This window comes from Arvicanthis niloticus, chromosome 3 (genome assembly GCF_011762505.2).
Source record: "Arvicanthis niloticus isolate mArvNil1 chromosome 3, mArvNil1.pat.X, whole genome shotgun sequence".
NCBI classification, from domain to species: Eukaryota; Metazoa; Chordata; class Mammalia; order Rodentia; family Muridae; genus Arvicanthis; species Arvicanthis niloticus.
In genome coordinates, this window is record NC_047660.1 from 3235787 (window position 1) to 3259473 (window position 23687).

The 23687-nt window shown below is 46.3% G+C and overlaps 1 protein-coding gene across 2 annotated transcripts in view; it reads right to left on the reverse strand.

Moving 5' to 3' along the window:
* The window catches only part of Farp1 (FERM, ARH/RhoGEF and pleckstrin domain protein 1), a 229758-nt gene that overhangs the window by 69973 nt on the left and 136098 nt on the right, over positions 1-23687 (reverse strand). For both annotated transcript variants that reach the window (XM_034497328.2, XM_034497327.2), the window contains exon 3: positions 5474-5578. In XM_034497328.2, the coding sequence (XP_034353219.1) occupies positions 5474-5578 (105 nt within the window). The remainder of the gene's footprint in view (positions 1-5473; positions 5579-23687) is intronic.

Consider the following 23687-nt stretch of genomic DNA (forward strand, 5'->3'; position numbering starts at 1 on the left):
GCCTAGAAACAATGTCTCATTAAAGACTGGTGGGTTAGCCCGAGGCATTTCCGAGTTATGACCCAAGGATAGATAGAATCCAAGAGCGCTAAGTGCCTACTATGTGCCAGGTGCCTTCCTGGGCTCATTCTATCACCAGGGGAATAAATGTTATCCACCCAGCTCTCTGGGCTGGATGGAGTGGCTCCTTCACATAAGGAGGTCTAGGGTCAGACAACAAAGGTAACCAGCAGAACACAGTGCTCGGGCTAAGCAGGCCTGAGGTGGGGATCACGGCTCCCAGCCTCATTGTGAAGGGCTGGGTAAGAATCTCCTTGAACCTGCCTGCTGAGGTTTCTGCATGAGAGAACACCTACCCAAGGGGAATAGAACCAAGCAGGCACTGGCGACTGTGGTGCACGAGTCAAATCTGGACTGTGGCCCGTTTTGATATAGTCCTGGAGCAAATAGGCTAACAGCTTTAAGTGTGTGTGTTGGTTGGGGGTGGGGTGGGGGGGGAAACCAATTTAATTAAAAATTACACCTCATGATATGCAAAAGCCATATGATACAAACTCTCATGGTCATCATATATGGGTTTTCCTCCATGTATGTGTGTGCAGATATACTATGTGTGTGTACAGGTGCACTATATGTGTGTGTGCAGGTGTATTGTCTATATACAGGTATACTATGTGTGTATATAGGTACACTGTGTGTGTGCACAGGTACACTATGTGTGTGTATGCAGGTGTACCATTTATGTGTGCAGGTGCACCATGTGTGTGCAAAGGTGTACTATGGGTGTGTACAGATGAACTATGTGTGTGCACAGGTGCACAGGTGCATGATGTATGCACGCAGGTGTACTATGTGTGCGCTCAGGTGAACTATGTGTGTATGCAGGTACACTGTGTGTGTGTACAGGTGCACTGTGTGTACGTGTATGTACTATGTGTGTGCAGGTACACCGTGTGTGTGTGTGTACAGGTACACTGTGTGTGCGTAGGTGCACAAGCACACGGTGGACAGAGGAATACCTTAGGTAGTCTGAGGAAGCCTTCAGGACCATTGTCTACCTTACTTCTGAGACCAAGTCTCTCACTGGCTTAGAACTCACCCATCAGGCGAGGCTGGCTGGCAACACTCAGGATCTGCCCATCTTGCCTCTGTAAGTGATGTTATTCTTGCTCATGCCATCTGTAGCTCTATCTCTGCTGCCGTGATAGGTCTCCTATCAGACTGGCCAGGTTCTGCCGGACGCTCCTGGCTATCAGGTATCCACTTCAGTGTCCACTATTAACAAAACTACCTTTTACCAGCCTCCAACCCATATACCAGTCAGCTAGCACATCAGGTAGAAAGTCAAGATCAACAGCACTTCCGGCACAGACCACACAATATATGTTTTTAAGGCTGATAAAGACTTCTATGCTCTACACAGAGATTCTTCAGGGACAGAGAGTGTCTGGACCAGGGAGCAGCAGAAGGTAAACTCACAAGGAGCATGTGACAAGCTCTGCTGACTAACAAGGTACAGGACAAGTTCTCTAACTGATAACTTAATAATTAGCATTTGCTTCTGCATAACCTTGAAAACCACGTCTTAAGACTACAGCAAGCCTTCATTTTCCTTTCTAGGAAAAAGTACGTTCTGGGTCGGAGGTATGGGCGAGCGGTAGAGGGTTTACCTAGCCTATGCTTGGCCCTGGGTTTGACAAGATTCTGAGGAGAAGAGAGAGGGAGGGGAGAACAGTGCCTGACTTGAGCATTTAAAACACCAAGAAGAGAGGGAAAAGGGCTGAGTGGGATTTCAAATTGCCTGAACTCAACACCTTCTCACCCAGAGTCAAAAAAGTCACAGTCCTGGTCTGGCAGGTACTCTGAGGAAAAAAGTTCCCTGTGTATCCTCCACAGCAAACTGAGCAGAGCTCATGGAGGCCCCAGGACTGGGCAGGTGTGTGAATGACCCTCCTGAGGGAGCCTGGCCAAGGAAACATCACAGCTGGGTATCAGAGTGACGGCAAACCCATGCTCCATGCAGTACTGCTCAGAGCAGCCCAGATGTGGATGCAACTCGCATATCTACCAAAAGAGAAATGAGGGCACAGGATATGCTGTTCACACAACAGAAATGGCAGGAAACGGGGAGACAAAGTCTGCTGTGTGGATGACCCTTGAAGTGAGTCAAATAAACCCTGTTATAGACAGGTAAGTAAATAGTGCAGACCCCAAACACAGATGTCTCAAGGAGTAAATTCTCAGAAACAGTAAGTTGAATATAGGTGCCAGGAGTGGGGGCAGGGGCATGGGGAGTTGTACAATTGGTTTCAGAGGTATGCAAAATGACTCTCTTCTGCAAGCATGCTGAATGGCAAAGTGCAAAAGTTAGGACCATGAATCACAATTTAAAAATGGCTGCTGTTACAGATCTGGAACACACAAGAATGGCAACGGTGAGTGGGAAACAGGCTTTCCTGTAATGCATGCTTGCACAGCACTTCCCGAGGGCCTGTGCTTTACATGGGTAGTCATGAGCATATCCGATCCCTTGGGACACTATTCTTTCCATTTCACAGATTAGGAAAATGAGGCTTGGAAAAAATGGCTCAGTGTGTCCCAGTCTTCCTGCCAAGAGGCCTGGCAAGGAGGTGACAATGAGGGTTGGCTGTCCCAAGGTTACACTGCCTGGGACAAAGGCAGGAGGGCTCCAGCGTCCAAGAAAATACAGATAATTATACTTCTCCTACGGCTAGACAATCAAGACTGCTTGGCACCTCCGAGATGGAGTCCACCAGCTGAGGGCATGTTGAGGCCGTCACATGTCGCCACACTCTGAGCTCATCCCACTTTAGAGGGAATTTACATTAAGGTTATAGCCAACGCACACACAGGGCACATGCTGTAAACATTGTAAAACTCACTGAATTTTCAAAGGACTGTACCCCCAAACCCAGCAGCCAGGTCAAGAGAGGGAGGCACAGTCAGGATCCCACTTGAACATTGTTGTTCACTTACACAGTCCCCTTTAATACTGCAGATCAGTTTAGGGAAAACAATTTGTTTTCACCATTATATAAATTAGCTCCCAGGTTGGCATGGACAGGGAGAGAAGCAGACAGCAGGACAGAATGAAGCTGTAATTCCATTCCCCACTTTACCACCTCCTACCAGAACCTTAGCAAGGACAACCCAACTTCCCAAGCCTGAGCTCCAAACCCAAACCAAGGACTGATGAACTGCTGGGTAGACATCTGTGACCACGCCAGCAGGGCCACTCTTCCTCAGAGAATGTGCAAGCTACCACTCTGACCTCATAAAGTCCTCCTAGAGCCGAGCTCCACCCAACCCTTTACATGCTGTTTGGAATGGGTTGTATCTGCCATTACACATGGTGAGTGCACATACGATGCTATACACTGTAGTATTTGAATTGGTGGCGAGTCTGAGAATTGAACCTGTAGCCTGAACATTTGTTACTACTGACTTATAACTACAATTCTCATGTTTCTATTGATGTTACATATGAGTAAGCACTGTCTCTCTACGTTATCACTGATATACACACACAGACCCCCCCACACACACACAGACACACACACACACACACACTTGTGTGTGTGTGTGTATGTGTGGTTCTCATAGTTGTACAAAATTTTAAGGGCTATCATGGATCATAACAATCAAGCCTTTTTTAGCTTCTGACATAGAGAAACCTTTTTTTCCTAGCATAAAATCCCTAGGGTTGCAAAGAAAGACAGTGAATCTGAAGTCAGAAGGGTGTGGCTGGAGCCTTTGCTCTGCCATTAGATAGTTGAGAGCCCGGCATGGAGCTATTTGCAGAATCTCAGACCCCTCTACTGATCTCAGCTGTAGAAAGGAAATTCTGGTTGGCCAGGACAAGCCTGGGAACACGAGTCCATCAGAAGCATATGGCCATTTGGACAGGCGTTTAGCAGGCTTGTTAAACATAACAAGCTGGTGTGTCCTCATGTGTCTGGAAAGCCGTTACTTTACTATAAAATGAGCTTATGAAACAACGTTCCACCCAACAGCAATGCTTCTCCAGTCTGCATGGTAGCTGCTTTCCTCGACTCTCATCAGAAGCTGTGTTCCTCGAGTGAACAGGAACCATGCCTATCAACACCTGAAACTTCAACCCATGTTTCATTTATAACCCAAGACTCAGCAGAGACACAAAAATGTCAGGTAAATGGGGATTTATGAGTTGGCAGGTCTGTGGCAAGTCATGGCATTAGAGCAAGGACCGGGCCAAGGACGCTTACAGTTAAGGTACTGACAGGAGAAGACAGCATGGGCTGGGGATGAAGCCTGCAGAGCCGAGTTTATGAAAGACCCTAGACACCGCTGCAAATGAACAAATAGAAACCACAGGAAGGAGAGGACAAAGGCAGTGTTTAGGGATACACAGAGAAACCTCACCTGCATCACTTTAGGATCCTGGTTCAAGTCCCAGCTCAGGACACCAGGGCTTCCCCACCCCTTGTCTTTCCCTGGGACACACTCTTCCTAGATTTTGATGTTGCCAGCTCTGGCTTCCCTCCGCTTGTTGTTCTCACAGCCCCAAAGCAACCTGGCTCCATGGAGACCTGACACAGTCCTGTGCTGTCCCTCTGACTCAAGCGTGACACCTTCTAACTGACAGGTTCTCTATATCTTCATTATGGCAACCCCAGAGTGGAGAGGAGTCCTCTGTATTGCAGTGTAGACTATAAAAGTCTACATGGGAATGTAACCCCTCAGCTTACTGCCTAAACTGGTGGCTAGTAGCAGAGAAATCAGCCTTTGAAATGGGCTCTCTACCAAAACAAAGACCTCACCAGGCATCTCTAAGTTTGGGGTTCAAAATGGCCAGATCTTTTAAAAGCACAGATTGACACATTTTGCAAACTCTTAAACAGCTGGACCCATTCACTGGGCCATGCTACACCTTTGGCTTTGAGCTACAGAAGCCTGCATGCTAGTCTGTCTCCTGCGGCATCACCTGTATTAGAAGAAAAAACCATAGTCTGTCATTCACAACACAAGGTGTAGATGATGTGGACAACTGTGAAAACCAGAAGAGGAAGACTCGTGATGAGAAGAATTCCCCTTGGAGTCGGGAAATAAAGACAGTGTCGTAAAGGGCTTCCTCGGTGTATGGCGGAGCTGTGTCTGTGCACACACACTGCCAGCAGACTTTTATCCAAAACCCAGAAGGATGTATGTGTAGGGATAAGGCAGCACAATCTGGGAGTGGAGGCAGGGTGGAGGGGGCTGCTTCTGGCCTCCCTCTCCTCAGACACCGCTGACACAGGCACAGATTACTGTTGCATGCATTTTGAACATTTAACCAGATATGGATTTAAATATAAATGAGGGCATTTTCCTCGTATTCACTTCTGCACGGTGAAAGAGAGGCAGTGATCCCTCCCACCCGAAAGATGAACACACAGTAAGGCAACATGAATCCGGCACCCCTCCTGTCTCCTACCACGATCTTTCTGTGGTCAGGGAATTCCAGGCCGAAGTAGTCGCCCTCCACGAGGTTGAGGTGGTTGCACACGGCGTCAAACAGAACCTTCCCTGGTGCTCGTTGCTGTGGACGAGAGAGGTAGGGTTACAAGCGTCTCTGCTAGAGGCACCCAGGCACACAAACCACGCTGCTCCTAATTCGACTCTCCAGTCAGATGGGCACACACGGGGTCAGCAGGACTTGCCACCACCCACCCACCCACCCTGTGACATCCTAGGTGTCCGTTCTGTATCTGTGCCCTTGCCGACTCTAGACTTGGAGATAGAGTCATTTTCTCCCCATTTTCTAATAACAAACTGCTTTTGTTGTTTCTTTTTGGTATTGAGATGGAGTGTTGCTGTGTAGTTTGGCCTGGCCTTGAACACACAATCCTCCTGCCTCAGCCTCTGAGAGCTGGGATGACAGGTATGCACGAGCATGCCTAGCATCTGTTTCTGAGGGCAGTTCTGGGTTTGCTGCACACAGAGCAGGGAACCGTGTTTCTCTCCTTGCAGCATTTAGTAAGCTAGGGCAGGGGGGATGGCACAGCAGGTAAAAGGGCTTGCCACCAAACTTGACAACTGACCTAAGTTCAATTCCCAGGTACACAAGTTGGAAGAGACTGGAGTGATATGTGCAATACCCACTTAGAATCATGCCCTGGTTTCTCTTTACAACTCCATGGCCTAAGGTCTTGCTGCTATGATGGATCAAACTCTACCACAGGCATCAAGCCTTGGGAGGCAAAAGTCACTGGTTTTATATTTCCATTACATGTAACAGTTTAGGAGCTAACTCATGATTTTGAATGACGTGAGGGTTGAGACCTGACAGGTACAGTGAGTGTGCCTATTAGCTGGTCCTAGTGCGGCTGCAGGGGCCAATAAAAATGGTTCAGAGTGGGATATTCTACACTTTCCTTCCTCTAACAGACACCGATTTATGGTCCCAGAGCTGCCATCACAGCCATCTGGAAGATACCCACAGCTATCTGCGGGTGTACATCTTCTGTGGACAATCTCAGCTCACTGGGCTGTGTCCCTGGGTCACACGCACAGGCAGCAGGAGTGAGCTGTGACTACCAGAAATCTCCCTTGTGCCCAATACAAAGCACACCCAGGCCCACACATGCTTATCCAAAGGAAGGGACATAAGAGAGGACCATGGACTACAAGGTCACCAACTCTGCTTTCTGCCACAGTGCTTCTGTTATCTGCTGTTTCTGCTATGCTGTGTGCATATGGCCATTTCCCAGGTATGCTGACAGACAGGGACACGGACATGCTTATACTAATCCTTGGTTCTAGGTTCATTTTCTCACACCAACATGCAAGAAGCTGCATGATTAAGTTTATGGGTTGCCACTTTTTCCTGGAACTTTCTTTCCTTCAGTAACTCCAGCAAAATTCAAACACCTTAACAGAAATATTATTTTAAAAACAGACCATGGAGTAAGAAGTTGTGGAAGAATTTCTATACCATACAGTGTTTCTGTTTTCTTTCTTTCTTTCTTCCCTTTTTTTTTTTTTTTTTTTTAAAGAGTGACTACAGTCCAGTTTCACAACCTCCAACACTGTCTCCTTGTTTCAGGAGTCATCAATTTTCTGCCCAGCTGCCAGGCACTCACATTTCCCCAAGAATTCCTGGAACTAAGAGAATCTCATAACTTCATCTAGGTTTACAGAGTCTGAGAAATGAGACTTCACAGTTCAACACTAGAAATTTAAATATGCAGAGAAAAGTCAATATACAATGGATGTCTTTATGGACAAGGGTATTAGACTAAACACGTCATAAGAGACATGGGGGAGAGTTACCATGAACTTGAATCTTCCCCGGAGTCAGTACAGGCTTCCATGTGCACAGCTAACTTCATGGTCCTAAAACCAGGCTGTGCTGGGTCTTGCAGGCCTCAGCCTTGCAAACACCTATGATCTGTCACAGAGCAGCACCACAACTGACTGTCTGACTGGGGTGGGTTGTATATGAGTTACCAGAACCTAGTTAACAGTGACAAAGTGGATCTCATTTCTTTAAAATGTTCTGAAAATTTACTCTTTAGTGCACATTTACATGAACTGTGCTTTCGTACTGGGTTACTATTTAACATGGAGATTTTGACACAGGGTTTGAGTGAGTGCTTCCTAGCCCCTAAGACCCATCTACAGGATGGCAACGCAGAAGCATTCTGAGTTCCCTGTGAATGCTGGCTACACACACAGTATGGCATGAGAACACTTCTAGAGGCATACAGACCCATTACAGGACAGTTTCACAAGGAAATGACACTCTGATGTCCTCTAGGAACTCACTGTTAACATTCCAACAAGTATTAGGACACTACAGCCTAAAACACCTCCAGTGGGAAACCAGGACACACTCATGACAAACTGTGACTGTTTATTGAAAATTAAGAAGACTGTTTATTGAGGAGAGAAAAAAAAAAAAAGCCACGCTGGGGAGATGGCTCAGTCCATAGAGGATACATAAACTACATAAAAGTTGGCCATGATGGCTCACTGGGGATCCTCTGAACTCACTGGCCATGTACAATTGGCGCCAATCCAATCGTGAGCACCAGGTTCAGTGAGACAAAAAAAAGAGAAAACAAAAGAGTATTCAAGAAAGAAATCCAACATACTACACACACACACATACTACACACACACACACACACACACACACACACACACACACACACACAGAGTCCAATTTGAGTAGTGGTCTGGGGTGTAGCCCAGTTGGTAAATGACTTGTCTAGCATACAAGAAGCCTTCAATTTAATCCCCAGTGCTGCATTAACTGTGTATGCTTGGAATTCCAGCTCCTGGGAGGAAGGAGGAGAAAGAGTATCTTAAGTTCAAGGTTATCTTCAAAGGAGGCAGAGCACAAAGATGGTGAGGAGACACCTAGAAAAGTCTTTTCTAAGAGTGGTCTTACTATTGTGTACTATTTGTGGACACACAAATGAACACATACTATACATACAAACAAAAATCAGCTTAAACTCAGTAAATAAGAAGGTGTCTCTGGTTCTTGAGTTTCTTGTAACAACAGTAGGGTCAAATGAGAACATGCGCATTCAGAATTAATTACTTTTCATTCCAAATACAGCCACAGACTGCCGTAGGGATTTAACAGGTGAGATATTGTTCAGTCCTACCATATGGAGTCAAGAAAGAATGAAAGACTATTATTCTTACTGTTGTTGTTATTTTTGAGATAAAGTCTCATTTCTATGCACAAGCTGACCTAAATTCACTCTACAGTCCCCGCTGGTCTTAAAACTTTCAGTTCTCTGGCTTCAGCCTCCAAAACAACTGAACCAGAGATACCAGTTGCTCCTCTGGACAGATGCTAAAACAGACTTTAAAAAACTGTGCTCACAGCAGCAGGGTTCATATTTGGTATTATTGTTGAATCTCTAGGTTGGTTATCAGTCTGAGGTGGAGAAAAAGTCCAGATGTGGGACCCCAGAATCTTACAAATTCTTAGCCTTCACCCTACACCTGGAATCTGTACAGGTCTTCTGGCTCATCACCGTTCCTGTGAGTCAGTGAACATTCACATAGTGGGTGCTCTATTTTAAAGTAGACTTTTAAAGATGTGTGTGTGTGTGTGTGTGTGTGTGTGTGTGTGTCTGGCATTTGTGTGACATCAGGGGACAGCTTACCATAGAGTCAGTTCTCTAGTTCCCCCAAGTGGGTTCTAGAAATCAAACTCAGATCAGACTCAGTGGCATGTGTCCTAAGAGCTGAGTGATCCCTGGTCCCAAAAAATGAAATTATGATCACAAAACGTCTTGCCAAGGGCCTGACATATGTTCTCTTAGTGTCACTGCCACCGTAGAATTGATCACTCAGATGGGAATGGGGTCTGTACTAAAAGTCGTGTTCCTGCCATGTCCCCGGATTCTGAGCCCAGCTCTGACCATAATCTGTCTCTGGGATGGGACCCATGAATCCATACATGTATCCGTCTTAGAACTTAGGAGAAAGTGACCCAGCTCAGCACCCCTCTATCTGAATGTTCACTGGTTCCCTGGGGACAGTAAAGAGCCACAGGTACAGATTCCAGGTGTAGGGTGAGGTCTAAGAATCTGCAAGATTCTGGGGTGCCACAGCTGGACGTTGTTTCTACCTGAGACCGATATCCAACCTAGAGATTCAACAATAGTAGCAAATACGAACCCTGCGACTGTAGACTTGTGGGGACTGTTGTTAGCATGACATCCATTCTGTGGTGTTTTGTCTCTCCCAGTCCTAGTAAACTACTAACCACTTTAGGGCCCAGTTCTCAACCACATGTAGACAGAAGCAGTGCTTGGCACTGTCCCTTTAGGAGCAAGAGATGAGATAGAAATAATGCCTCAAGACAGACTGGGAAAAATTATGGCCTTCAAAAATCCTACAGCTCAGACCCAAGCACGCGGCACACAGGCTCATTGTAGGAGGTCAGCTATTTTCTCTGTGAAAGGTCTTGCACTTTTACTGTCATTATTTGGTCCGTGAACCATGTGCCACAGTTCAAGATGTCTCTGTTAATCATCTTTTTTGAAAGCTTTATAACCCAATCTCAGGCCTGAAGCGATGCAAGGTCTCAGCACCTCAGCCTTGTTCCCAGAGCATCTATCCTTCAGCTGGGCCCTCCTGTTCTCTGGCCCCACAGGCCCCAACTCCAGCACACAGCTTCCAGGGAAGCAGGAGTCTCGGAGCAGGAGCCATGGAAGGCACCGACTGAAGAATTCCACAAGAACCCTGGATCTGTGTTTTGTTTTTTTAGCACAGGCCACTGTCAGCCTGGGCTTAATGCAAACTAGAGGAAAATGTCAGACGGGGGCTAAATATAGAAAAGTGAACACCCTCAGTGTGTCTGTTGTCTGCAGACACCCTGCTAAAATGACATACAAAGATTTAAAAAAATTTTTAAATAAAGAAAGGGAATAAATTCCTAGAAGAACCTAAGAGGAGCAGCAGGTGAGAGATTTCTTCAGAATTCTGGGAGATGACAGAGAAGCAAAGTGAAATCTAATTACAGAGAAGAGGGGGAGGGTCCAAGGTGAGAAGCAGCCAGAGTAGGCTGGACTCACTTCACGCTAGCAATAGAAGAAGCTACACTCCTGTAGCAAAGGGCGAAGGTAAATTCTCTTAAAGACTGGGTACCTGAGAGCCTGTAATTCACAAAACGACAGCTAAACCCAGGAGGCTGTAGAGGAGGATGGATATTTGGTTTACATGTACAAGTTCTATGAGTTCTTGGAGTTCTTCGGACTAAACATGGTGAGGGAGAAATAAAAACTTGGCTGTAAGAGTTACAGGGGACAAGCCGAGCAGTGGTGGCGCATGCCTTTAATCCCAGCACTTAGGAGGCAGAGGCAGGCGGATTTCTGAGTTCGAGGCCAGCCTGGTCTACAGAGTAAGTTCCAGGACAGCCAGGGCTACACAGAGAAACCCTGTCTCAAAAAACAAAAAACAAAACAAAAACCAACAAAACAAAACAAAACAAAAAAGAGTTAGAGGGGAGGGTGACCCTGGGGACTCCCAGCAACAGGTGAGAAAGGAACACAAGGCAGGGTTAGACTCCAGAGCCTCCGCAACACCTCTGAAATCTGATGCCAAACCCAAGCTCTACACCAGGGGCCAAGGAGAATGGAAATTATCTAATAGAAAAGGAAACAGTCAGCGAATAGAATTCCAGATGTTTCCCACCTGTAAACACCCACGGTGCATCTCCGAATGAATGAGGGAAGCTGATCTCAGGGCAGAAACTGAGAGGAAAGAAAGGAAGAGACGCTCGCAAAGTTCAAAATGGCAGGGGGCTTTCAAGACGTACGCCAAGAGTACATCATGCTGACCACTGGAGGAGAAGTCCCCAGAGCGTGTCTTGGCGACTGTGGCATGGTCACAGAACATCAGAGTACACTTCTCCAGCCTGAATGACACACCTCACAACATACCACACTATAAACACAGTATTATGTGATGCGTATCTGCACACATTTGGTCCACTGCCAAATACACACAGCATATACACAGGACCGTGGTCTCGGGTTATCGCTAGTACTACGTATTGTACACAATGTCTGTGCTGTGCTTTCGAGCTGTGACTGCAGCAGCACCTTGGTTTATACCAGCATTGTCACAGACCATGAGGCCAGTGTCATGGCTACCCTGTCAGAAGGCTCCAGGAATTCTTTAACTCCACTATAATTCCCTAGGGCCACCATGGTGGCTGGCAGTCCATAATGGACATGGTGACATCATATGGTGCATAGCTACCCACTTCAAACCATGACGGGTCTTGACTGCAGCTTTCCCTTTAGGGAACATCTCCTGCACAATTATACACCCGATATCGACAGGGATCCACACGTGCCCCTCATCTATGCTCCACACTGGGCCATTTCAACATGGAAGGCGACACCATGCCATGGCTGTGCTCACATGAAGCAAGCTGTCATGCATCTTTCCTCCTCTGTGATACAGACACCATGACCGACCTCCTCCACAGGGCTGAGGACTCTGGACACTCCAAAACACTAGAGGGGCAAGCACTCTATCCAGTCGCAGCCATAGCAATGATAACCATAATGTTACGGGGAGCGGGGTGGGGGGGTACTGAATAACTCAAGAAGTGAAGAGTTGTCTGGTACCCTGGACAGGAAACAGCGTGATCACCACAGACAGGAAGTAAAACTTTACACCTCAGCTCTCAGGAGCTGGAACAAAGCTTTCATTCTGGATGAATTTAGCCAAATGTTTAGGCCTGCCCGTTAGTCTACACACAAACGCTGCCATTCTCCCCTGTGCAGAAGCTCTGGGGTGGCCATGCTGCCTACAAGGACACACTGTCTCCTTGTTTCCCTCGGCACTGAGCCTTGGTGTTGGGAACACTCATTAAACACACATCAGATTAGGTTTCAGGGAGCCCCAGCACACAGGACAGGAGAGAATGGGTCCTTTCAGCCTCCCAGTAATTCATGGACCACGTAACCAGTGGCCTGAGCACAGAACTCCTTTCTTCCTGCATTCCAGGGCTGTACACACCGTGTGTGTGTGTGTGTGTGTGTGTGTGTGTGTGTGTATAGGTGTGGGGGATTTCTGCTGCTCTCTTCTTGAAAACATGTTTAAAAAGTGGGTCAGAGAGAAAAATCCAGTCTTTTGGGCAATTGTTAGCCTGTTCCTGACATGAGGGTCTTGTCCTTGTAGTAGTAAGAAATTCTAAATTTCATTAACATAAAAAGATCTAAGTCTTCATAGAATAGGCAGGGAACAAAACAGCACATCAAGAATGAGTGAGACAAGAAAAAACAGGTTGCAGCCACTGAAGAAAAGGAACTGAAGAAGAGGTTTCCCAGCCAGAAAACCTCTTGCCTGCTTCTTAGGGTCTACCTAGTCTCTTCCAGTTCAGTGGTCTAAGCCACAAAAATGCACCTAGCCTCAGAACCAGAGTTTTCTCAGGAGGTGGAGGTTTGGGGGTAACACCTGATATTATATGACATTCAGAAATCACTATTCTGAAGAAAAGTGCAAAGTGACTATTTATCTGAGCAGATGTGGGGGCATTGTAGAGCGTCAACAGTGTAAGAACCATTGATGCTGCTGGGATCTCGTAGTCCCTGGAATGCTGCCATGTGACCTCGGCTTCCAGCCTTCCCCCAGGAGTCAGTCTCTAAAGATATTAGTTTGGAGTCAGATCCTTCTGTCCACAGGTGCTTTCTATGACAGTGGTTCTGCATGGTTTTAGCTGGTCGGTGGTGAGAACAGGGGCATTTTGTCAACCCTGAGAAAGGGCTTTAAAGTCCTTTATATGCAAAGTCTCTTTCAATTTCAAATTACATAAAAAGAAAAAATTTTTTAAAAAATCACGAGTTGGAGTCTGGAGAGGCAGTGTATTATCAGTACTTCCTGTTCTTCTAGACAGTTCCAGGTTCAGTTTCCAGAACCTTCACCCACAGTCACGTGGCATACTTTCTGTTTTTAAAAAGGTTTTGTGCTTTTTTTTTTTTTTAAGATTTATTTATTTATTTCATGTATGTGAGTACACTCTTGCTCTTTTCAGACACACCAGAAGAGGGAATCGATCCCATTACAGATGGTTGTGAGCTACCATGTGGTTGCTGGGAATTGAACTCAGGACCTCTGGAAGAGCAACTGGTGCTCTTAACCGCTGAGTCATCTTCTCAGCCCATGGCATCCATTCTCTCACACACATTCACATACATTTTTTAAAAATTAAAATAAATAAATCACTACATGCCTCTAATGGCAGCTCTCAGAGGAGTCTGAGGCTGGAGGATTGCAAATTTGAAGCCAGCCTGGGTTACATAGCCAGATCCATTATAAAACAAATCTCATTGCTTTGAAATCTTGGGAAAAGATTTTATATGACTAGAAATAATTGATTAACCTATCGATTTCAGTGTGTACTTGAACAAACAAACCTGGGCTGGTTAGTTCTTGTCAACTTGACACAAACCTAGATTCACCTGGGAAGAATATTGATTGAAAAAAAAAATGTCTCCGTAAGGCTGACTGGCAAACAAGTCTGTGGGGCATTTTCATGATTTACGTAATGTGGAAGAGACCATGCACTACAGGTGATGCCACCTTTGGCCAAGTGGTCCTGGGTTCTATAAGAAAACAGGCTGAGCAAGCCATGAGGAGCAAGCCAGTAAGCAGCATCCCTACATGGCCTCCGCATCAGCTCCTGCCTCCAGGTTCCTACCCTGACCTCCTTTCATGATGAACAGTGCCGTGGATCTGTTCTTTCCCAAGTTGCTTTTGGTCATGGTGTCTTACCACAGCAACAGTAGCCTTAACTAGGACAAACTCCCAATGATTTTACTCAGAAAAAGAAACAACGGTATATTGATTGGAGAGAATGATGGAGGTGATCTTGCCCAATAAAACTAGAGGACTGGAGGGAGAAAGAGAAAAGAGACAGTGACTGTTTAAAAGACATCCCTGGACCATCTTGCAGGCTGCGTCTTCAGGCTGACCCAGACATGTTCCTGGGACTGGAGAACTGGGACACTTGAGACTAACCTATGGTACTCTTCTCAGTTATTTCTGAGTGGCTGTGTGAGTGTTTTCCCATCAATCTCCCTTCCTGTCTTTGTCCACACTATGCTCTACCCTTATGTCACCATGTGACGAATCACATAAACCATTTCTAAACTGCTTCCCAAGCCAGTGTCCTTAGAGACTAGCATCTCAGCTAAGCTACATCCCTCACAATGGGATGAAGGGCTGGTGCTCCACCACCTCACTGAGCTACGAATAACTCTTTCTCCTCTTGCTCACCTGTCCCAACCACCCAGCGGCTCTCTGGGGAACACCAGACATTCATGTATCTCAGGGCCTATGAACAGGCGGGAGCACTCACTCCCTCTCATTTCCCATGGTTCCTTTCCTCGCTTTCTTGTCTTTCCCTGTGTCTGCTGACCCACATCATGTTAAACTTCAGTTGTGCCTGCCCCTCCCCCACCTCAGTAACTCTGCTCTGTTTCTTCTTACACACCACTCACCACCTCTCAGCAACATACCCCCTAGTGTCCACGCCCACAGCCACCTCCCTCTGCTGGCTGTACTGGCCACTGGAATGAGGAACCCTGTCTCATTTGTTTCTTGAAGGTGGTTCTCACAGAGAAGTGAGTCTGAGGTGTTAATTTCCATAATGAAACCACAATGGCGTAATCTTTAAACAGGAACCACTATAAAACACTCTCAAAAGTTTACACCTTCCAAAAATCGTACATGCACACTACGATAAATGGCCACTACAGGTGAAACGTTAAAAAATTATGAACTCCAGGATCACAGCGTTCCCTTCTTGTCTCAGTGCCAGGGGTGTGGGTAGAGTCCCAGACCATACACATGCTACGCACACGCTCTGCCACTGAGTCCAGGACCATGCACATGCTATGCACATGCTCTGCCACTGAGTTACACACCTAGTCTTCAAGCTCAGCATTCAAACGATGAGGAAATATGTTCGGCTGTACTACAGACAGACAGCTGGCCACACAACACTTGCTTGCACCATCACCTACCTATAAGAGGATCCACCTTGTATGGACAGCAGGCCACAGCCCCGTGAGCAACCAAGTCTCCCTACCTTACCCTCAGTAGTTCTGTGAATGGACCCAGAACACGGGCACGTCAGCCTGCTGGGTCTATGGGACTAGAGCTTTCAGGATTTGCACAACTGAGTCTTTTCTCACCTTCGTTGTTATTGTGTGACTGTTTCAACAGAGTGAAGAAAGGGCTTTGGAAAAAATCTATAAACATTATAAATATTTATGTCATATATATGAAGATAAACATTTAGTGTGAGTCTCATGATTCCACTAAAAATCCATCTTCAGACATGATTCACACATTCCTTATTAATGTTATAATCTATGACTTTCCTCAGGTTAAATTTTTTAAATTTTGAGAATTTCATCCATAACTATGCTGTATTTACATCATTTCTAACCCCCCTCTCTCCCCTTTCGGTTCTCCTCATATCTGTACCACCTCCCAAACCATGACCTCTTCTATTACATACTAACATATGTACACACAGGGAGGCAGGAACCTAGTTCATTCTCTGCTACTCTGTACTAGTTTGTAGCTCCAGGGTCAGTCACCTTAATGGCACTGCCCTATGTGTGACACAAACACAACTCATGGCAGCTAAAACACTGGGGGCCAATGGAAAACAAGACACAAAACACCAGGGCTATGGTTTACACTTTTCCATGGAATCCTACCCAAACAAACTACACTCAGCAGCATGAGCCGCCCACAGTGACCCAACAGCAGCACTTCCTCAAAGGCTGTGTTGGAAAACAGAGAATTTCAGAGAAAATACAGCCAAGTGGGGCTGTGAGCTTTGAAAGAAAAAAATTCTCTAAGTCTTCAGTGACTGAACTTTAATCTACAGCGGTAACACATGAGAAGGAATGCAGCCAGTGGGGGTAGGGGGAGAGAGAGGGGGAGGGAAAGAGAGAGCGTGTGTGTGTGTGTGTGTGTGTGTGTGTGTGTGTGTGTGTGTGTGTGTGTGGCAGGATCCTCCACCTACAGTCTGAGTTCATTGAATGTGTTTTACCCAAATGTCAGCGGTGGCATCGTGCTCCCAGAAAAATCAGATTGAAACAACTAAAGAACCAGGAGCATGATTCTGAAACAAAGACTCAATCATCTGCTGAAAATTAAACCTGCCGTTGGAAGAAGAATAGTTCACGAAAATCAGCTGAGGCTCAATCTGACTGACTTCAGAAACAAAAGGACTTCATTCTAAAAGCTCTGCTCTGCCTTCCATGCCAGGGCTCTAAGCTTAGCGTGCAAGATGGTTTCCACATATTTCGCATAGCGATGTTGATTCCAGCTGCACAGACTCACGGATGTTCTAGTCTATAGAAACTGCAGCCAAGAGTCACGTGCCGTTTTCTCCGCCTCCTCCACTGCGTGACGAGTCCAAATTACACCGACAGAGGGGAGAAGCCCCAGAACAACAGCGAGGAGCAAATTCCTGACAGCCCGCATCGCACAGTGCCTCACAAGGATGGGTGGAGAGAGGAGGGTGCTGTTGAACAGACATGGGGGTTCAGAATTGCAGGGCGACAGGGGTCCAGGGAAAAAGACAGCAATGAACACTGTCTCCAAGACTGGGCCTGTGAATAAGAATATTCTTTTAATATTATAGGTCAAGAGGCTTTATCAGTTTCTCGGAGTAAGAAATACACAGAAGAAACAAATACAGCAGCCTGCAGTTGGAGCGTCCTTCTCTGGCGTGAGTTACTTAGCAGAACCACATACCCGGTACTCCGTTTTCCTTGTCTTTCAGAGCAGCCCTCGACTGACGGACTACCCAATTAAAAACAAATTCAAAACATGTATTATATAGTTTGTAATTCCCTTTTGACTCGCCATGTGTGCAAGCCAGTCAGGTTGACCAGAAAGAGCAGTCACGGAACTTGCTTTGCTCTGCCGGCAGAATGGTCCTGTGGCCGCTGCAGGTTTGAGCAGGTACGAATCCTCAACCTCCACTGGTTTCATGAGTTCTGGAATTTTCTGTAGTATGCAAGACACAACTTTTACCCATCTCCCATTTTATCAAATCCTCGGCCACAAACACTTTCTGTACAGAAGCTCCAAAGACCAAACAGGACAAGCTACATGCATATGTTAAGACAAATACTATTGGGAAATCTTCAGACTCCGTGGACTTCTATGTGCCTGCGTTTACTAATGACTCTGAAAAATAGTGTTTAATAATGGACTAAGAAAGCGGATCCTGGGGCTGGAGAGGTGCTCAGTGGGTAAAGGCGCGAATCTGAACCCAAGGCCGTACATTCCTGTAACCCCGGGCCTGTGCAGTGGAGATGGGCAGCTTTTGAGGGCTTGCTGGCCAGCCTGCTGAGCCCAAGCAGCAGGCTTTGGTTCAATGACAGACCCTATCTTAAGGGACTAAAAGCAGAGAGTAATAAAGGTACCCTGTTCTACCCTGCACATAGATGCAGAGTCACATGCACCCACCCAGTCACATATTTGATGCAAAAAAAACACTAGCAAACAAACCAAAATGAAGCCGGATTCTGGTTTGCTGAACACAATGGCTGAACAATACAGAGCTTGTCTATTTTTAACCGCACTCCCAAGTCACCCTTGGCTCATCAAAAAAACCCAAAACAACAACAACAACAACAAAAAAAAAAAAAACAAAAAAAATCCAAAAAAACGGCCCATTGCTGTTAACACATTTACAGCTAACACGGTCGGTCTGGCAGAGCTTACTCCGAAAGCTGACGAGTCAGGCAGGAGCAGTAACATTAATGCCCTTCTTGTATAGACAACCAAGTACCATGAACAGCCTATAAAAAAGAGGTCAGTGACAAAGAGTCTCACTGCAGTGATTGTATTAATCAAACCAGTGACGCAGGGGCCAGGAAGACATACTGAACGCTGTTGCATGAATGACCGGATGCTTCTAGAAGCACTGCTTTCAATTATCACGGAGAGATGACTTGTTGAAATGAAGAAACAAAAGGTTCTTGATTTGGACATCAAGTGCAGAAATTATACTATTCACGGTTCATTTCCACAAATCTCCCTTGACTGTTAACTGCTGTCCTGCAGGGAAGGCCTCCTAAGTGAGTGTCTGGACAGTTTTCACAGCATCCTCTTCCTGTTTTCTATCTTAGGAGAGTTCGACTTGTTTATGTTTGCCTCAGGAAAGAGTGTCACGGAGGAGCCAATAAACAAAACCCCAATGCCCACCATCAACAAGAGTTACAAGGCAGCTAAGGTGAGCCAACAGGTCTGCATGTCTTCGCTGGACAGTCCATGTCAAACACCACGCTGAAACTCTAGCCTCGGAATTCCAGAAGCTCAGCTCCTAATGCATCTAGGGGTCTTTAATGATCCAAGTTAATGAGGGACAGGGGAGGAATGTGACAAGGGAAGGGTAGGTTCCAAGGGGCACCAGGTGGTCAATACATCTGACAATAGAATTTACCCCAGTATTTTCCCCTCTCAAAATAATGGCAAACTTTTTTTTTTAATTCTAAAGACACTAGGTGTGTGGGTCGGGGTGGGGGTGGGGACTCTGCAAGGATACCATTCAAAGTGTAACTTTACAGTAAATGCCAAATCATTACCTAACAGTTGACAGATTATCAAAGTGAGGCATGGTAAGAGCCTATAGAGAGGCCCAATTCCATGTGAACGCGTTAATGCCAGGGGTACCCACTACACAGTAACTGTCACGTGAGTGGCAGAGGTGAGAAGAGGGGCAGCAAGGACCTTAGCTTTTTTGTTCCTACTGCCAAATCCCTCGGATGGACTACTGTGCTCCAAGGTTGCCTGACTCGTGAAAAATGGGATTGCTTTCATGTGAGATTGGCACTAAAGTAACTTCAGCTGATCTTCCGTCTCCTGTCTCAGGAACTCAGGATGTAAATTAAAAGACAAAGCAAAGCAGGAGTCATCTGGCACAGAGAAGCTATTTTTGCAGCTGGGCATTGTATAAAACTGAATATACAAATTGTTGGCAATTTGTCTAGGCTCCACCCCACAGTTACCTGGCAACAGGCAGGTGTGCCTGACTCACTATAAAAAGGGCTGCTTGCCCCCTTCTCACTCTCTTGCCCCTTACCCTCTCCCTTCTCTCTCCCCACTCTTCTCCTCCCTCTCTCCAGGTTCTACACACACTCTGCCTTTCTCTCAACTCCTGTCCCAGTACCCTGAATAAACTCTATTCTATACTATACCACCCTATGGCTGGTACTTGCAGGAAGAGATACCTCAGCATGGGCCTGCAGAGGTACCCCTTTCTCTCACACCATCCTGCGCCTCCACCAAACATATCCCTGGCTTTTCTTCTTTTTATAAAACAATGCAAATGAAATTAGGACAAAGGCTGTCTGGCTGCCCTTGCAAAGAAACCCATTCAACACTAGCACCCAAATAATGGCTGACAATTTCCTGTAATTCCAGTTCCAGGGGATTCCATGCCCTTTTCTGGCCTCCAGAGACACTGCATGCACCTGGTGCAGAGACATATATGCAAGCAAAACACCCACAGAGTAAAAACTTGAGAGAGAGAGAGAGAGAGAGAGAGAGAGAGAGAGAGAGAGAGAGAGTTGTAACTAAGTCAGAGATTAAAAGACCATTTTCCCAGCACATCTAAGTATAAACCAAGCAGAAACCCCAATTTATGTGTATTCCCTTCCGCCCATAGCTCAGCTGGGCAGAGACTCAGGATGTTTATTAGTTGTAAAGATGACTAAATTCTATTTTAGTTCAAGTGTTTAAGTGCTCTGACGGTGGCTTCTTTATATGGGTTTTGAAAAAAATTATTGTTGACGGTCAACAGGAAGACTGAGTTAGGTGGCTGAGAATTCTGGAAGAGAAGTGACTTTTCCTGTAGTGACTAAGCAAAACTCACTGCAAACAGTATGCAAGATTTTAGTTATTCGTGTAGAAACCAGACAGATAAATTAGACGCGTTTTCTGTTGGAAGATCTATTTTTGTAATTTCCTTTAAAAGTATAATGATGATGATGATGTTAGTGTGTTGGTGAGGTTTTCAATACTGTAATAAATACAAAGATAAACAATTTAAAAGAAGGGAAGATTCATTCGGGATCAAGGTTTCAGTCCAAGGTTGGCAGGAGCCATTGTTTGGGGCCGCCTGAGTCAAGGCAGGATTACCAATGCATTTGGGTATATGTGGCAGAAGAGGTGTGTAACTCATGACAGTCCGGAAGCAGAGACTAAGAAGGGATCAGGAAGGGATATGCCCATTGTTAAAGCATTTCTTTCATTTTTGAATGTCTAGATATGTGTCTGTGTGTGGATACATACACAAGAGCCCAGGGACCCATGGAGGTCAGAAGAGGGCATCGGACCCCCGGAGGCAGAGTTACAGGCAGATTTGAGCCATCTGACATGAGGGTGAAGAACAGAACTCAGGGCCCAGCTTCTGAGCCATCCCAGATGTGCCTCTCCCCTTGAAAGCTTATTTTATTTCACAGGTACGAGTGTTTGCTTGAATGAATATATGTGTATTGTGCGCGTGCCTGGTACCTTCAGAGGTCAGAAGAGATCATTGGGTTTCCTGAACAAGAGTTAAAGACGGTTGTGAACCACCTTTCCTGGATGAAAACGGGCTTTGTTGCTTTTTGCACACACCTAACAAACCATCAGCTGCCTAAAGAGTGCGGTACTGCAGGACCCCAGGTGAACCAGACGGTGAGGTCGTTGGCATTGGCGTCTCAAAGCTGCTTCCCAACCTCCTGCTCCAGTGTGTAATTCAGATTGGACTCGAGACTCAACACGATAACTCAACAGCAGGAGACCCATAGACTCTGCCTCAATGACTGTAGGCCTCCGCTTTCCAGCCTTGGGTGGAAAAGCCAACAGGAAATGGTCCAGAGAGAGGAGTCCCGTGCTCCCCATGGCTCATGGTGATCATCTGAGTCTGAATACAGCTCAGGTGCTCTCAATTAAATGTCCATCCTGCCCAAATCTTGTCAATCTTTGAGGACAAGATGTCAATAAGACCAGAGGTCTTTCTGTGGTGGGCTGGCAGAAGCTGGTTGGCTTTATGATGGCCACCAGACTGTTCCCATTTGTGTCTGCAGTGTCACCACAGCTGACAAATTGTCATGAAAAAAATGGAAAAAGTATAAATGGAGAGAAAAACAAGTGGTGCCCAAAGTCTAAGAGAAGTCCTACCTGTTCCCAGAGGTGTGGACAATAACGTTCCTCCTTACTGTCTGGGTCTAGCCTGTTCTATGCTTTCATTGTCTTCACTCTGGGTCTAGCCTGTTCTATGGCCTCACTGTCTTCACCCTTCTTCATCTTTATCCTGCCGACACTCAAGGATTAAACACTGATATTTGCCTTAGGCTGCTGGGACACCTCTCTGGCCCGATCCACCCACTTCTTCAACTCCTCAAGCAACACGCCTGCTTCACTTGCTCCTCTGTTGTTACCCTTGTTCTTGGTTCCACCATTTCTAGCAAGAAAAGAGACACTGTTTGGGGGGTTGTGTGTGGGGGGGTTGAATAGCAGCTCTAGTGGCCACAGTGTCCTGACACATGACAGCTTTACACAACAGAACAAGCTGGCAAACTTGCCGAGCTGCAACTCCAATCACTAGGTGCAGGTGTAGTGTCCCACCTTCTCTTCCCATGTCACCTGGTGTGGGAAGGAAGGGCAGCCAGAATAGACTCTCAGCCCTTCTTGTTGCCCAGGTCTCTTTACAGTGTGAATCTGCCCAAACATAGCCTGATATTTTAAAGTGCATGACAAAGGACCAGGTCTTCACATTCCTACCAAGAGGACATACAGAGGCAGGAAACTTGGGTCACTGACTAGCACCTCAGCTCACAAGGCTGCTTGCTCCTCATTTTCGATCCACTGCGATGGAGCAAAGGTCCCACCAGTGAGCAGAGTTGAGGAGCCCTGGTCAGGGGGAGCCCAAAAGCTCTACCTTCAGACATCATCTACTTGCTCCCTGCTTCTCTGCTCCCCAACTTGGGGCCTGGTACTTTTCCAAGATTGGGCTTTTCCTTCAGGCCTTTGAACCATCTGCTGCTGCCGCCTGTAATCCCCCAGGAAACTGAAAAGTTCCTCTCACTAGCTGTACCCACACACTTAAAATTCAGCTCCCTAATTGGATCACTCCACATCTCCAGTAGAGCCCCAGGAAATGTCACTGTGGAGGCCACTGGGGCCAGGTATTCATGAAATCTAATTGCCTCAAACAGAAACGGCCATTGAAAGCTTAGGATGTCTTCATTAAGCAAACCTCACTGTCCTGTCACACTGTGTGGGACTCCACAAACTGTGTGAAGGACTCCCCTTCCTCCTTCTCTGTGGACCTGGTCTCCAAGTTGTAAAAAATGAGCAGCAATGTTGAGAAGAGCGCAGTGCCATCTGCCTGACATTCATCTCTACATGTGTTATCTGATTCCTAAGTTTGCTGCTGTGGAGAAAGGAAACTACCATTTATTGAGCGCCACTGAATGCCTGTGGGCTGCCCTTGGCATACTACTGTGGTGACTAACCTTAATGGTATCCTGAAGAGGTAGAAACTATTCTGGGAAAACCTAATTATTGGCAGGTCACTTTGGAGGTATTGGGTACAAATGAAGCTTTGAAGTGCTTTTAAAGATGAAATAAGACAAGTTTTAATGGTCTGGGGGGAGGGGCAGTACATGCCTTTAATCTTCACACTCAGGAGCCTGAGGAGCAGGAAGCCAGGTAGAGATACATGGCCAGTCTGTCTCAAAATGAGGCAAACAAACAGATTTCAGGGCCTAGTTGAGTACAACAGGCTCTCGGCAAAACATCGACCTCTGTCCTTCCCACTGAAGAAAAATGATTTATGCAACTAGTCGGTTTTTCCCACCTGCCTGGGCTGTTCCCATCAAAGGCTCAGACGCTTTAGTCTTGGTTTCTGACTTCATTGGAAACACAACAAGGTTAGAGAAGAATGTGAACAGGCTTTTCTTTTGTGGGATGCCCAGGAGCAGGCTGAATCTGCTATTGCTTCATCAGATTCAGTGTGGTTGTCCCCGTCGAGCGTTGGAGGGTAGAGCTAGGGCTCAAGCCCGGCTCTACTCGCCCCTGCTGGAGCCACACGGGTTCCCATTACCACGGGGTTATTTATATTCCCCTTGCCCATTAGTTCC